Source organism: Leucopleurus acutus (assembly GCF_964270905.1).
Source record: "Leucopleurus acutus genome assembly, chromosome: 1".
In the NCBI taxonomy this organism is placed as follows: domain Eukaryota; kingdom Metazoa; phylum Chordata; class Mammalia; order Artiodactyla; family Delphinidae; genus Leucopleurus; species Leucopleurus acutus.
The window spans coordinates 197089783-197105065 of NC_139142.1; the positions used below are offsets into that span (position 1 = coordinate 197089783).

The 15283-nt window shown below is 47.0% G+C and overlaps 1 protein-coding gene across 1 annotated transcript in view; it reads right to left on the minus strand.

The window, feature by feature from the left end:
• The window catches only part of FAM171A1 (family with sequence similarity 171 member A1), a 124770-nt gene that overhangs the window by 47922 nt on the left and 61565 nt on the right, over positions 1-15283 (minus strand). The window contains exons 2-3 of the mRNA XM_082841715.1: positions 12033-12260; positions 3381-3473 (exon numbers count right to left, since the gene is read on the minus strand). Of these exons, the coding sequence (XP_082697841.1) occupies positions 3381-3473; positions 12033-12260 (321 nt within the window). The remainder of the gene's footprint in view (positions 1-3380; positions 3474-12032; positions 12261-15283) is intronic.

Sequence of the window (15283 nt, forward strand, 5' to 3'; positions counted from 1 at the left end):
ATCAAGGATGATTCCTAGAGTCTTGGCTGGAAGCGTAGGTGTGCGTTCACACCATTCACTGAGATGGAAGGTAAAAAACATCAAGAGTTCTGTGCGTCTCTGCTGAGTCTGAGATGCCTGGCAGACGCCCAAGTCAAGACGTCAAATAAGGGCCTCCCTCTAGGGGGAAATTGGGAGTAATCAGTGCCCAGGGCACATGAAAGCCATGGGTCTATGAGCTCCTCTAGGGAGAGCATTGGGAAGAAGAAACAGAGGCCCAGGACAGTCATGGGAGCGTCCAGAGAAGAAGTAACCGAGAGCTGGAAAGAAAGGCAAGGCATGATATGGAAGCGAAAGGAAGAAAGTCTCAAGACAGAGTGACCAGCTGTCTGTGTTGAATGTTGTGCGGACATCCCGGAAGAGGAAGAGAGGTGACCTTAGGTCTGGTCGCACGGGGGCCATAAGACACTCTGATGAAGCGCTGAGGGAGGAGCCCGGACCGGAGTGTGCTGAAGAGGCAAGGAGAGGCGAGAAAGCAGAGATGAGGGAGCAAAGTCCTTCCCAAAGGACAGCAGAGAAGCAGGGCAGTGGCTGGAGCACAGGACGCTCAGGGGAGCATTTCTGGGGGATACACGAGCTTGAACGCTCACCCGCTACAGAGCGGGAGAAAACGGCAGTGTGGGAGTGACAGGGCACGAGATAGCCATCTCGGAGAGTCAGGAAACAAGTAATTAGGAAGTGGCCTCGGTCCTGCAGGGCTGATGCCCACCTTGAGGTCTGCGTAACCAGTGGATGCAGCTGTGAGGTTCCCTCCAGCCACTTGTTCCGGTGTGGCCATGAGCGGCTGAGGTCACCCAGGGTCAGAAGTTACTTATTCAGGCAAAGACAGGAGCATTATTCACAAAAGCCAAGACATGGAAACAACTGGAGTTTCCACTGATGGATGAAGAGATACAGGAAATGTGTACACACACACACACACACACACACACGTATATGTATATATATGCAATGGAATGTTACAGTAAGTCCCCTACACCTTCAAGTTGCAAACTTTTCAAAGATGCGAATGTGTGTTCCATCAACGTCAGACATGAGTGAAACTGCCGCCTGCCCTCCGTCTCCTGTTGCTGAGGATCCTTCAGCTCTACCATCGCCCACCTCCTCTCCCTCCTCCAGTCAGTAACTCTTCTTGCCGGCTCACTCGACGCCAGCCCCTGCATGCCAGCTGTTGTGCTGTACTACTGTGCTTTTCAAGGTACTGTACGGTAAAATTTTAAATGTTTTCTTTATTTTTTGTGTTTTTTTATGTATTATGTGTGTGAAAAGTATTCTAAACTTATTACAGTACAGTACTATATAGCCAGTTGTGTTAGCTGGGTACCGAGGCTAACTCTGTTGGACTTACGAACAAATTAGACTTACGAGCGTGCTCTCGGAACGGAACTCGTTCGTATGTAGGGGACTTACTGTATTCAGCCATAGAAAAGAAGGAAATCCTGCCATTTGGGACAACATGGATGGACCTGGAGGCTATCACGCTTAGTGAAATAAATCAGACAGAAAAAGACAAATCCTGTAGGATGTCACCTATAAGTGGAATCTTAGAAACCAACAAACAACCTATAAGTGGAATCTTAAAAACAAACAAACAAACTCACAGAAACAGAACAGATTGGTGGTCACCAGAGGCAGGAGGTGACGAGAGCAGATAAAGGTGGTCAAAGGGCACAAACTCCCAGTTATAAAATGAATAAGTCCTGGGGATGTGACGTACAGCGTGGTGACTACAGTTAACGATTCTGTAGTGTATATCTGCCAGCTGCTAAGGGAGTAGATCTTAAAAGTTCTCACCACAAGAAAGAACTCTGTGTGGTGAAGGATGTTAAGTAGACTTACAGTTGTGACCATTGTGTAATATATACGCATCTCAGGTCATTAAAGGTATATGTCATTATATCTCAGTAAGACTGGAGGAGAAAAATTATCTTTCACTTTCTTCCACTCTTTCAGTTGTGAAATGACAATAGCAAAGCTAACTAAAGAGAGATTGGAGGTACCGAGGCCAGTAGGCCCCAGTGTGGTTCCAACGTGAAAGGGTGCTGAGGATTCGGGCCTAGCTCTGCTCTCTCTTAGGAGGAGAAAAAATAGATGCTAACTTAGGGCTTTCACTACGCAGATGACATGAAAATCTGCGTCTCTGTTCCTCTTTTCTCTCCTAACTCGAGTCACGTACGCTCCCAGACGTTTCTACTTATTTCTCTTTACATACGTCTTCTAAGAACAGCACGTGAACCTCCTTGTACGTTCCCACAGCTACTCGATAAAAAAAGGAATAAATCAGGTCACCTCGTTTGCAAATGGCACCTGGATGTGGTCAGGTAGAGAATGACTGGTGTAAAATGGTATTAAAAGAAAGGAATACTGGGGCTTCCCTGGTGGCACAGTGGTTGAGAGTCCGCCTGCCGATGCAGAGGACACAGGTTCGTGCCCCGGTCTGGGAAGATCCCACATGCCGCGGAGCAGCTGGGCCCGTGAGCCATGGCCGCTGGGCCTGCGCGTCCGGAGCCTGTGCTCCGCAACGGGAGAGGCCGCAGCGGTGAAAGGCCCGCGTACCGGAAAAAAACAAAACAAAACAAAACAAACAAACGAGGGACAAGGGAGAGAAAAAGGCCACACTCGAACACCTAGGAATCTTTTGTTTTTTCTTTTTTTTTTTTTTTGGTAAGGGAAGAGTTTTTTTTTTAATTGTAAAAAACACATAACATTAAATTTACCATCTTAACCAGTTTTAAGTGTACAGTGCACTAGTGTGAAGTGTATTGACATTGTTGTGCAGCAGATCTCTAGAACCATTTTGTCTTGCAAAACTGAAACTCTAGGGAATTCCCTGGGGGTCCAGTGGTTAGGAATCCGTGCTTCCACTGCAGGGGGCAACTAAGGGGGATTCCCTGTTCGGGGAACTAAGACCCCACAAACCATGCGGCGTGGCCAAAGAAAAAAACCCAAAAAACCTGAAACTCTATACTCTCAAATGCTTATGAACCTTTTCAGAGAGACCCCGCCCAATGGTCAGTGAGGCGCAGACAGGGTCCGGACTCTGAGCCCAGGATGAATATTCTCGCCTTCGGAGAAGAGAGGGATGTGGTGTGAACAGAGGGTAGAGCCCCTTCTTCCCTCTCATACACTTAAAGGCTGGGCCGAGAAGAAAAAAGGCCACAGCCAAGAGACATTTTACCAAAATGCCAATGTGTCGTGCACTCGTAGGGACCGCAGGCATTGTTACTTCCAGCTGTGGACACATTCACGGCCATCACTACCTGACGAGAGTCATCCCTCACGAGATTTTCAGAGTTGGCCCCAGAGTTACCTTCACGTCTCTTTTTAACTATCAAACATACCTTGGAATCCTGAGACTATTTGGACAACATCTTCATACACCATCAGAGTAGCAGATCGTTCTGGAAGCAGGCCCAGGCTCAGTGAAGAAAACACTGCAGAAACAAGGATGGATATGAGGGAATTCAAACATTTAAATCAAGATGCCCACTCCTGTTTTTTAAGTACTCGGCATTCCTTGGATTCTCTGATTTCAACTCAGTCAGCAATATTGATGTTTCACAGTGTGGCATAATAATAAATACATATTTGGTCTCTGCCTCTGGTTCCTGGCTCTTAAATCCCTTGTAATTTCCTGAGTGATCAGAGTATCTTTTGTTCTGTTGAGGAGACTCCGGGTGGGCTCCTGGAGGCGGGCTGCTCACCGAAAAGGTCAAGCCATGATGAGAACCTTGGAACGTTCAGTCCCACCTGCCATCCTCCAGAGAGGACAGAGGCGGTGGACAGCTCATGATCGATCATGCCTGCCATGACTGATGAAGCTACCATGAACGTCCCCAAGGTACGGGCTTTGGGGAACTTCAAGCTGGTGAACAAGTATGTGTGCTGGGAGGATGGTACACCCCAACACCACGGGGACAGAAGCTCCTTTTGGACCCTTCTGGATCTCACCCTATTGTACCTCTTCATGTGGCTGTGTATCCTGCATCCTTTATAATATCCTTTGTAATAAACCCGTGAATGTAACTGCCTTCCTGAGTTCTGTGAGCCACGATAGTAAATGAACCCAGGGAGGGGCTCATGAGAACCTCTGATTTATAGCTGGTTGGTCAGGTGACAACCCGGGGCTTGTGTCTGAAGTGGTACTTGGGTCTTGTGGGACTGAACCCTTAACCTGTGGCTTCTGAGCTAACTCTGGAAAGTTACTGTCAGAACTGAATTGAATTGCAGGTCGCCCAGTCAGTGTCCAGAGAGCTGGAGAACTGGTTGGCTTGAGAAAAAACCCACCCATCGGGTGTCAGAAGTACTGTAAACAGAGAGAAAAGAAACCGTTTTTCCTTTAAGTGTTATTAGCAAGAGGCTTTCAAAACGCCAAAAGAGTCCTGCAATCTCTCCTAGAACAACTGCTTGCCCTACAATAGTCAACTATGTAGTTTTTATTCGTTAGAAGCTGTTAGTAAAGTATCTGAACCTCCTCCCATTAGGAATCTATTAAAAGTTACAATGTACACACTGCATGGATGTAAAACATTGGGTATTAACGTTAAGAAAGACTTTAAAAATATGTGCTTAGATTACTGTGTGCCTCATCATAAAAAAAAAAAAAAACTTTCTTCCCTACTCTGGGAACTAATAAGATGACAGAACTTGTGCTATGTTTTAAAATTCTTGTTTAAGTACCTGGACTTCCAACTAAAAAATTCACAAAGCCTACATGTTTCTGGGGAGATCATGAATTTTAAGAAAAAAACAAATCAACATATTATGGAACAACAATCATCACTAACATTACTGAACCCTCACTAACATGTCAGACATTATTCTAGGTGCTTTAATTTTGGTAATTTATTTAACTCTCAAAACAGCTTTATGAAATAGGTATTATTAACATGCCCATTTGACAGGTAAGGAAACAGATTTATGGATAAGGAATTAACTTGTCCAAGACTCCGCAGCTGGTAAATACTGGACCCAGGATTTGAACTCTGGAGTCTGACCTCGACTGCTACGCTTCGCGGACTCAAATTCAAAGGCTTCTTGGACTCCATCCAGCCTAAGTCTCTAAGTTTAAAGAGGAGGAAAGGGAGGCCTAGAGAGGTAAAGTAACTTTCAAGGATAATATTAGGAACCAGAAACATCAAATGCTAAGAATATCAATTACTTGGCACAGCCGGCTCTGGACAATGCTAGGGGCGACCAGTGAGCGGCTGGCCTTGGACATGACACTTCTCCCTACACATTTATTCCATTTATTTAGCTGCCAATATGTACAAGGCCCAGAGCTAGACGTGCGGAACAGATCAATGTTGGGGGCAGTCTGTGTCCTCAAGGGTTTTACGTTAGAAGGAGACTTGGACGCACAACCAATAGCTGTAGGACAAACAGAACGTGGCAAGTGCCAAGACAAAGATAAGGACGTACCTCGGTGCTGTGAAAACAATCCAGCAGTTCCTTCAAATACTAAACATAGAGTCACCGTGTGACCCGGCAATTCCACTCCCAGGTGTATAACCAGGAGAACTGAGAATATATGTTCATGCAAAAACCTGCACATGAATGTTCACAGCAGCATCAGTCATACTAGCCAGAAAGTGGAGACAACCCAGTAGCCATCATCTGATGGGCAGATAAACGAAACGTGGTCTATCCACACAACGGAATATCGTTCACCCATAAAAAGGAATAAAGTGCTGATTCATGCTGCAACATGGACAGACCCGGAAAACACCATGCTAAGTGAAAGATGCCAGACACAGAAGGCCAACACGCTGGAGGATTCCATTCATCTGCAATATGTGGAACAGGCAAATCCATAGAGACAGAGGGATCAGCTATTGCTGGGGGCTGGGGGGATGGGAAACAGCGAGTCAATCCTAACGGGCGTGAGGGCTTTTTTGGAGGTGAAGAAAATAATTCTGGAAGTAGACAGTGGTGATGGCTGCACAACCTTGTGAATTATACACTTTAAAATGGTGAATCGGACGGTGATATGCATTATATCTCAAAAATAAATCAATAAATCAAGCAAGGAAAGAAAAAAGAATTCACCTTGGGGGTTTAAAGTTGGAAGAAAAATCTATACCAAGTTGCGGGAGGGGGGATCAGGTCCTGTGTGTGAGCCAGGACTGAAGGGAGGAAGCCTGACTTGGGTAAATCCTGCAGAACCACGTCCCAGGGAAACTTAACCTTCTTAAACAGAGATCCCTTCACCCAAGGGCACAGGGCACCTACTGGCCAGGAAAGAAGAACCGGATTGCTGGTGCTGGTAGGGAACAGCTCACCTCCAGACCATGGCTTTGCCCTCCCCGCCTCTCTAGGTACAGACCCGGACCACACTGCTCCCTTCAAGAGCTCACAGAGAGCCTGAAGGCATTTCCTTGGTCCTGAAAACCTGTGTGTTGTCTGGCTTGGGGGACTCTGAGCTGGAATCACCTGTGATTGGTCTCTCGAGATGTGTGTGACCATTACAGGATGTTTTGAAATGCTTCTTGCCTATAGCATTTGGTGCTTCCAAACATCAGACATCTGCTCCATTAAACTCTTCCGCAAACCCTATTTCATATATGAGAAAAGACGATTTCTTGTAATGACTATGATGAGACGTGGGTGGTAGAGACCCCTGCAAGGGCTTCCTGGGCAGGAGGTGGCAGAGACGCCTCAGACCTGCAGGCAGACGGTATATTACCCATCAGAGAGGAGATGCTGACTGCTGTCTTGTTTTTTGATAAGTAGAGAGAAAGGAACATCTGACTCTACCTGGGAGAGGCTGGAACACTTCTGAGCGCAGAGAACAACCACACTGGGAATGAACGGATAGAAGACAAGCTTGCAGAGAGAACAGTAAAGGAACAACAGTGCAGACAAGCACAGAGCGGGCAAAATGCCAGATTCCTTCAGAGAATAACAAACGGCCCAGGGTGACCAGACCGCGAGAAACGTAGGGAGAAGCGGCTGGGGAGGTCCCTGAGTCCTGTTAGTCTAAACTTGATCCTGAGGACATCAGATGCCTTTAGGCAGACATATAACGTAGTTAGACAGATATATATACAGGCACACCTCGGAGATGTTGCGGGTTCAGTTCCAGACCACCCCAATAAAGCGAATGTCGCAATAAAGGAAGGCACGTCAATGTTCTGGTTTCCCAATGCATACAGACGTCACGTTTATATTATACGGCAGTCTATTAAGTGTGCAATAGCATCATGTCTAAAAAACAACAGATGTACCTTAATTTAAAAGTACTTCATTGCTAAAAAGTGCTAACCATCATCTGAGCCTTCAGTGAGTTGTAATCTTTTTGCAAAAGTAACACGAAAACCACAGATCGCCATAACAAATACAATAATAATGAAATACTAGGAGAATTACCAAAATGTGACACAAACACTCAATGAGCAAATGCTCTTGGGAAAATGGTGCCGATGGACTTGCTCAGTGTAGAGTTGCCACAAACCTCCAATTTGCAAGAAATGCAACATCTGCAAAGTGCAATAAGATGAGGTCTGCCTGCATATATATATGTGGATGCATAAATATGCATCCATATATATAAATACATATATCTAATATATAAATATGTGAAATTATTATATTATAAAAATAATATAAATATATATTTAAAATACATTTTAAGACACTAATGGTCAGTAATGTAAAGGGCGTTTTGAAGGGGTCAGACTGAGCTGGCCAGAGGCCACTGCAGTAGCCCTGAACTGTTGCAAAAGGCCTGAGCTATAGAGCTAGAAATAATTAAGATGTGGAATCACAGTCTTTAGTGGATGGATGTCACTTCATATAGCTAAATTTATTCCTACCTGCTACCAAAGGTAAAGGGTACTCTCCTTTTGCTGTGGTTCCCTGGTGCCCAATATGTACCCCCTTCCATGCAAGGGGAAAAAAAAACCCCACATCCTCCAGGAACTACTGTCAAGGAGGAGAAAAGAAATCTACTTTCAAATCTCATAAGAACGCGTATGCAAACAAAACCACGTGCGGACATGCAGTAAAGAAGTTATTTTTTAGTTTCAAATTTTAAAAATATTTTAGAAGAGGCTCCCAATTCTTCTCTCCTCCTTGCTCAATTACCTGGAATACCAAAAGTGCACCTTCAACAATAGACGTGAAAACAATAGTATACTCTGTTTTTCACATCAGACCAGTCTAAGTTTTGTTCACGTTTTCTGTTAGATTCTAGTTAAGAGGATCTTGTTATGCTGACAGGGCAAGCAGAGAAAAAGAAAGACATGGGAGGGTCCTTGAAAATTATTCGGTCTAAATGATTTGGTTTTAGAAACTAGAGATTTGGGCTCAGAAAGCTGTGATGGGCCCCCATGTGTGGGCAGAGCTGGGGGCGGGCAGGCCTAGAACCCAGGCATCTTCAAGCCTAGTCCAAAACTCTTAGAATGAAACTACATTTTTTTACCATTATTTACTCATTTAAGAAGAATGGATATTATGAAAATGGTTGCCTTTTTCTCAAATGATCACATTAACAAAGTCAAAACAAATGTCATTAAAGTACAGTCCGTCCTTATTTTTCGGTTCAGTACTTGCAAATGTGCCTACTTGCTAAAGGTTATTTGTAACCCCAAGTCAATACTTGTGATGCTTTCTACGTGTACGTACAGAAGGGCCAAAAGTCTGAGTCTCCTCCCAGCTGAGGTCGACCAAGGCGACGGACGCTCTGCCTTCTCGTTTCAGCTCTCACACCGTAAGCATCCTTCCTGCAGTCAATTTAGTGCCAAGTGTTTGCATTCTTGTGCTTTTTGTTGGTGATTTCCCTGTTTCAAACAGCGCCTGAGTGCTGGCCCAAAGTGCTGTCAGTGTTTCTAACTGCAGGAGGCTGGGATGTGCCTTATTACACGTTAGATAAGCTTCCCTTAGCCATGAGTTACGGTGCTGTTGGCCATGAGTTCAAGGTTAATGAACGAACAACATATATTGAGTCAGGTATCTTGCAATAGAAACACACATCAAACAAGGAGATGTACTGATCAGTGGGTGAAAACGTGACCAGAGGCTCTAAGGAACCTAACCCTGCACTTCACCCGGGAGCAATGGCTCAGGATTCACGAACTCAGTGTTCATGGTGACTCTGCAGAACGTAACTCCTGTGATGGTGAGAATCAGTGGTATTTTGTGCTGCTGCCCGCCCCCGCCCCCAGCAAAGGTGGAGTTGAGGTGTCTGGATACCATTTAGACTTCCCCCAGGGTTGTTTCCAGTGATTTCTCAGTATGAAAAATGGGGGAGGTCAAACATTTTCTTTAGCAAGAACCTAACAAGGACCACCTTTCTTATCGTGCTGGCCTTCCCAGGGTTCTGCCCCAGGCCCACTCCCCTCCACTCTCTGGGTGAGATCACTGTTCTGAGTCTCCCTTAAAAGCTGCTGATGACCCCAAACCCCGCCTCCACCTCCAAACCTCTTAAGCCCCAAACTCTTTTCAAACTAAAGCCCGAACACACTTGGCGTCCCAGAGGCAGCTCCAATCCAATCCATGCTAAATTCATCACCACCTACAATCCCGACACGCACCCCTTTCTCCCCATCTCCCCACCTCCACTCCCACTTCCACCCACCTTTGCCTGAGCCCCAAGCCTGGAGAGAGGGAGGGAGGTGAAAGGGAGGGAGGAAGAGGGCTTCTTTCAGCCGACGGCATTAATCGATCAAGTCAACTCGAGGGAACCACACGGTGGCAGGTCTCCCAAGCCCACCGCCCGTCTGTTATCCCATCCACTCCATCAGCAACCAGAAACCCGAGACTCAACTTCCATTTATTCTCATTTGTCCCTTCCCTCACATCTCTCCCACCCTTTCTCCAAGGCTTTCTGGATTTTACCTGCTAAATGTTTCTCAGGTTTATCTCCTTTTCTCTAACATTTTGCTAAAGGATTTCCTCAGTTGTACCTATTTCAAATCCACTTTCCATAGCTCTCAAAGCAGTGGTCCCAAACTATAGTGAACATTTTTATCCATAAACACCCTGGGGGGCGGGTAGGAGTTGCTTGTGAAAACGCAGATTCCTGGGTCCACCTGCCCAGTCTGCATGGCTGAGTCCCGGAATCTGGATCATTATACAAGCACCTTCTGATGCTAATATCTATTCATCCTCAAGACTCAGCTCCCCTCTCAGCCTCTCCAGGAAGCCTTCCTTCATTTGCTCACCTAGGCCAGTGAACTGGTCCCCAGCATCCCCGTAGGCACCTACATCTATCAGAGCATTGATCCCATCAGGAGGCATAGGGTTCTGTGGCTGACTTCATAACTAATCGATGAAGGCCCTAGGGGCGAGTTCTGCGTCTTTAGATCTGTATCCTCAGTGACCAGGGCACTGCCTGGCACATGGTAGCTACTCAATAAGTGTAAACTGAACTTAAAGAGAATTTTGTGGCTGAGGGTAGATGCTGGGGCTGGAAAAGACGGGCACAGTCACGCTTAGCTCCCATGTGCCCCAGGGGCAGCAGGGACCCTGATGGGGTGTGTCCAGTGGCACACAGGTGAGCACTAACGTTGGCATTTTGGCAGGCACTGTGTTAGATGCTACACGTTTATCAAGCCCCTACTATGTTGTAGGTACTGTAAGCTAGTGCACCTGCATGAACCACTTTTTACTCAGAACCACTCTACTACGCGGTATCAGCTCCCTTTTGCAGAGACTGGCATCAAAGCTGGAGGGGCTCAAGCACAGACCCAGAGCCAGAACCCAGGTCCAAAGCCCATGCTCTTCCCACCCGCCCACCCTCGCTAGCCTCACAGCAATAGTGCCGGCAGGTAATGCGGTCCAGGCACTAGATGGAGCCTGAGGTGAGGGGACTGAAGCGGCACCATCTGCTGCTTCCCACCTACTCCATCCCCAGCTGAACCCATGTCGGGAACCATCCTAGCCCCTTGTGGTAGACCGGCTGCTTTGCACTGGTGAATGGTAACGTGCTATTGTGATTTATAATAAGTAATATATATTTGGTCTTGGTCTCATTCCTGCCTCACAGCGCCTAAAACCCTTGGAATTTCCTAAGTGATAAGGGCAATAAAGGTATATTTTGTTATTTATAACAAGCCACTTACCATGGGAGTTTCAGTTAATATAGTAATTTTTGGAAGGCCCCTAGATAACCCAAGGATGGGGGCTGGTTGCCAGGGGAAACAACCATGTGATTAGAGGGTTGGAACTTTCGGTCTCACCCGCCCCCCTCCCCAAGCTCCAGGGAGGAAAGGAGAGAGGGCTGGAGGTTGAATAAATCACTAGTGGCCAATGATTTAATCAGTCATGCCTACATAATGAAGGTTCCATAAAAAACCAAAAGGATGGGGTTTGGTGAGCCTCTTGGTTGGTGAACACTTGGAGGTGCTGGGAGGGTGGTGCACCTGGAGGGGATGGAAGCTCCACACCCCTTCCCACAGACCTTGCCCTACGCGTCTCTTCCATCCAGCTGTTCCTTTAATAGCCTTTGTAACAAACTGGTAATCTAGTAAGTACCCAGCTGGTGTCACAGAATCCGCAGATTGCTGGATGTGTGGCAAAACGCCCATGTTTGGTGATCAGACACGCCAGAAGTGGAGTAGAGTGTTGAGAGGGGAAGAAACACACAGCAGTGTTCTTCCTGAGCAGGTGAGACAGGTGGGAAAGAGAAAGACAGTCTCGCCATCATTCCCCACCTTTTGGGCAGCCTTGGTCTCAGACCCTGAAGCAAGACGAGAAAGCCCCACTTCAGGGCACCGCCCCAATCCCATCGGCTGGTCACGATCAGTAAGGTACAGAGCGGAACGCTGGGGAAATGAGTTCCATTAAATGGATAGTAACGTACAACCAGCTTCATACCGGGATCCCACCTTTTCCTGCACGTAAGGGGCCCCAAAAGCTAAGGCAGTGAATGAACAAGTGTTTTCCTGATTGTCTGACTTAACCCTTAACACTTGCAAAATTGTTTCTATGTCTGACTCCATCCCTAGCCTGACTATAAGCCCTGTTTTACAGAAAGGTTAAGACCACCTTACCGGGTAACCGGATGGGCTTCCATGGGGCAGAGTTTGGCACGTAGGCGTGCTTTGTGGCGGTGACAATCAGCTGACTGCCCAGCTTATACTGGAATTTGAGGAAGGCGATGCCATCTGTCCCCGAGGTGCCAGAGGCGATGGAGACCTGGTTGGTGAAAATCTCAATGAGGGCATCGGGGACGGGCTGATGGGTGCTGGCATCACTGATGTGGACCTTCAGGGTGACCTCTGGAAGAAGGACAGAGCAACAAAGAACAGTGGCTATTAATTGGGCAACTCCCAACAGCGATTCTGCTATAACCGCGATAGGTAGCAGAAAGTGAGATAGGCTAAGAAAATCTCGATCTACATCCAAACTATAAATCATTTTAACCGGGAATGTTCTCTTCTTAGAGGTCCTTTTTTCACTTTACATGATTTCTTACCTTCCTCAAAACCACCGCCCATAACAAACTGCTTTCCCCCTGGCTCCTCCCGGTTCACACGAACAAATAATTGAGAGAAAATTTCTATCCCTTTAAATAAACACAATGCTCTTTTTATCCTGCCCAGCGCTGCTGGTAAACACAGCCTAAGCAAGGCTCGGGGCTGCTACAGAAAGACCCTGCAGGTGCTAAGATTTGCAGCAAAATTCTTCAATGGTCCTGGTGAACACGGATGTGTAGAGCTCAGGGTTGCTGTGCTAGTAATCATGAAGACGTTACTGAAAAGTAGTCAAAAATACCTTTAAAAGGGAGGACCCACATAGTGGAGAAGGTCAGAAGAAGAAAAAAATAAAAGTAAACATTTGAAAAGATGGCTGAAGTTGAGTTAGTAGTATTGGCAAAACCAGAAAACGGATGTGGGAAATGGACTCCAAATTAACGGTAAAAATTACACTGGAATGAATACTTTTCATTTATTCATGCAAGAGATAGATGTGTATTGAACTGTTACCCCACACCTAGGATCATGAGCAACTGTGCACAGCTGCAGTGGTGAAGGGAAGGGAGTAGACAGGTAAGTGCTATGCCCGGGGGGCACCTGGTGGAGCCACCAAGGGGGCACTTACAGAACAGCACATGCAAAGGCCCAGAGGCAAGAGAAAGCCCTGCTTCCTGGAGAAATGGAAATAGGAAATAGGTTCTGAGAGCTGGAGGGGGAGTGTGAGGGGTACAAAGCCCAGGGAAAGACAAGGCTCGAGAGGCCCACAGGGGCCAGATCAGATATGGCTTTCTAAGTGACCTAAAAGGATCATTCTTTATCCTTCATTGTTCTTCATCTTTATCGCTCTTCCACCTTGGTAACTTGCTGGAAATCCAATTTATGCGTAGAAACACCTGGTTTTGGACGAAGGATGGACTCAGGGATTGGCAAGACTGGAGACTGAGCATCTAGGTAAGAGATTTCTGCAATAACCCATCAAGAGATGGTGGTGGACATCAGTGAAGGGATGCTGATTCCACATATATTCTAGAACGATCCGTGTATTCTGCTCCAAGAAACCCCCTTTGCTAAGGTATGAAGGGAGTAAACGGTGGCCAGTGACCTAAGATCACTAGCCGCTTAGAGGCGCTACTTGCCATACACTGTGAGCTGCCTCAGTTCTGAAAGCCTTCCTGGTGATTTGGGAGAGGGACGTGGGACAAGGAACCGGTGAGCAGGGAGGCTCACGTTTAAAGAACCACTGGAGAACCAACCGCTGGCTCAGTGGAGAGACCACTGGGGAGGTCAAGGCTGGCTGGGGGCAACCTGAGAGTGAGGGGAGGCGGCGGCCAAGCTAGCCCCATGGGAACTGCCCAGCGTGCATCTCTAGCGTTCTAGGCAATGCACACTCTAGGTTTGACCCTCGGCTCTACCAAGCTCTAGCCACATGGCCTTGGGCAAGTTACTTATGGTTTCCAGGTCTTGGTCTCCTCATCTGTAAATGGGGGATGATGACGACATATATCTCAGTATAATTACAAACACAAGCTAGTGCCATTACGTTGTCCCAGTCACTATGCTCGAGAGCATTCGGTCACAGTGTCCAAGGGTCCCAGGACAGGGCACAGGGAGGAGAGCTGGAGGGGAAAAGGGTATGAAACTAAGTGGAGGGATGAGACATCCTTCTCAGGGGCTAATAACTCAACATCCCAAGCTCTTCCCCAACTGGGGCCACTACACTGACTAGAACTTCTTTTGGTTCGAGAACTTCCACCTTGGTAACTTGCTGGCGATCTTATGATGCGAAAGCAACCTTTTCAATACTGCAAATTTCACTTAGTCGATCATTTTCTCACCCTTTTTTCACATACCGATGAGATAGGCTGGGAGTCGGGACCCTTTAGCAGAATGACTGCACGTGGACAAACGTCTCCTTGAGCAACAGAATAGAAAGAAACTATAAAGGAATAAAAAGTAACTGCACGCATGCACAGTTGGGGCAATTATGAACAATAAGATACAAAAGGCCACAAACCCACCGCCACTTCTTAGGGGCCGGGAGCAAAAGCAGGGTCCTGTGCATGGTCCCTGCACACAGCACCAGCAAGGGGGTGGGCAGACCACTGAAGCGACGTGCCCTGCCCGGCCCAGAGACCTGCCCCTGTTGTTATCCCATTTAAGGAGCCAGTTCACCCCTCCTCGGGGAGTGAGCAAGGGCACCTATTACTTGTTTCTGCTCCCTCGTGCTGCAGCCTCCCCAATAAAACCTTGCCTGAATTTTTCGGCTGGCCTCTCCTCAATTTCTACTGATTAAAGAGTCCAAGGGCTCGGGCAGTATCACTTACTTAATCCATTTCTTGACTAGATGACCGTATGGAACCCCTAAAGAATCCTAGACCTTCGTGCTATATAAGGTCTGCACCAAATAAATCTCTCAAAACCTTGTAGAGGGGCTTCCCTGGTGGTGCAGTGGTTAAGAATCCGCCTGCCAATGCAGGGGACACGGGTTCGATCCCTGGTCTGGGAAGATCCCACGTGCCGCGGAGCAACTAAGCCCGTGTGCCACAACTACTGAGCCTGTGCTCTACAGCCCGCAAGCCACAACTACTGAAGCCCGCGCACCTAGAGCACATGCTCCACAACAAGAGAAGCCACCGCAGTGAGAAGCCCGCGCACCGCAACGAAGAGTAGCCCCCACTCGCCACGACTAGAGAAAGCCCGCGTGCAACAACGAAGACCCAACGCAGCCAACAATAAATAAGTAAATAAAATGCCTTAAAAATAAAAAAGCCAATTGATGAAACCATTTGTGGAAAGAAAAAAAAATAAAACCCAAAAACCTTGTA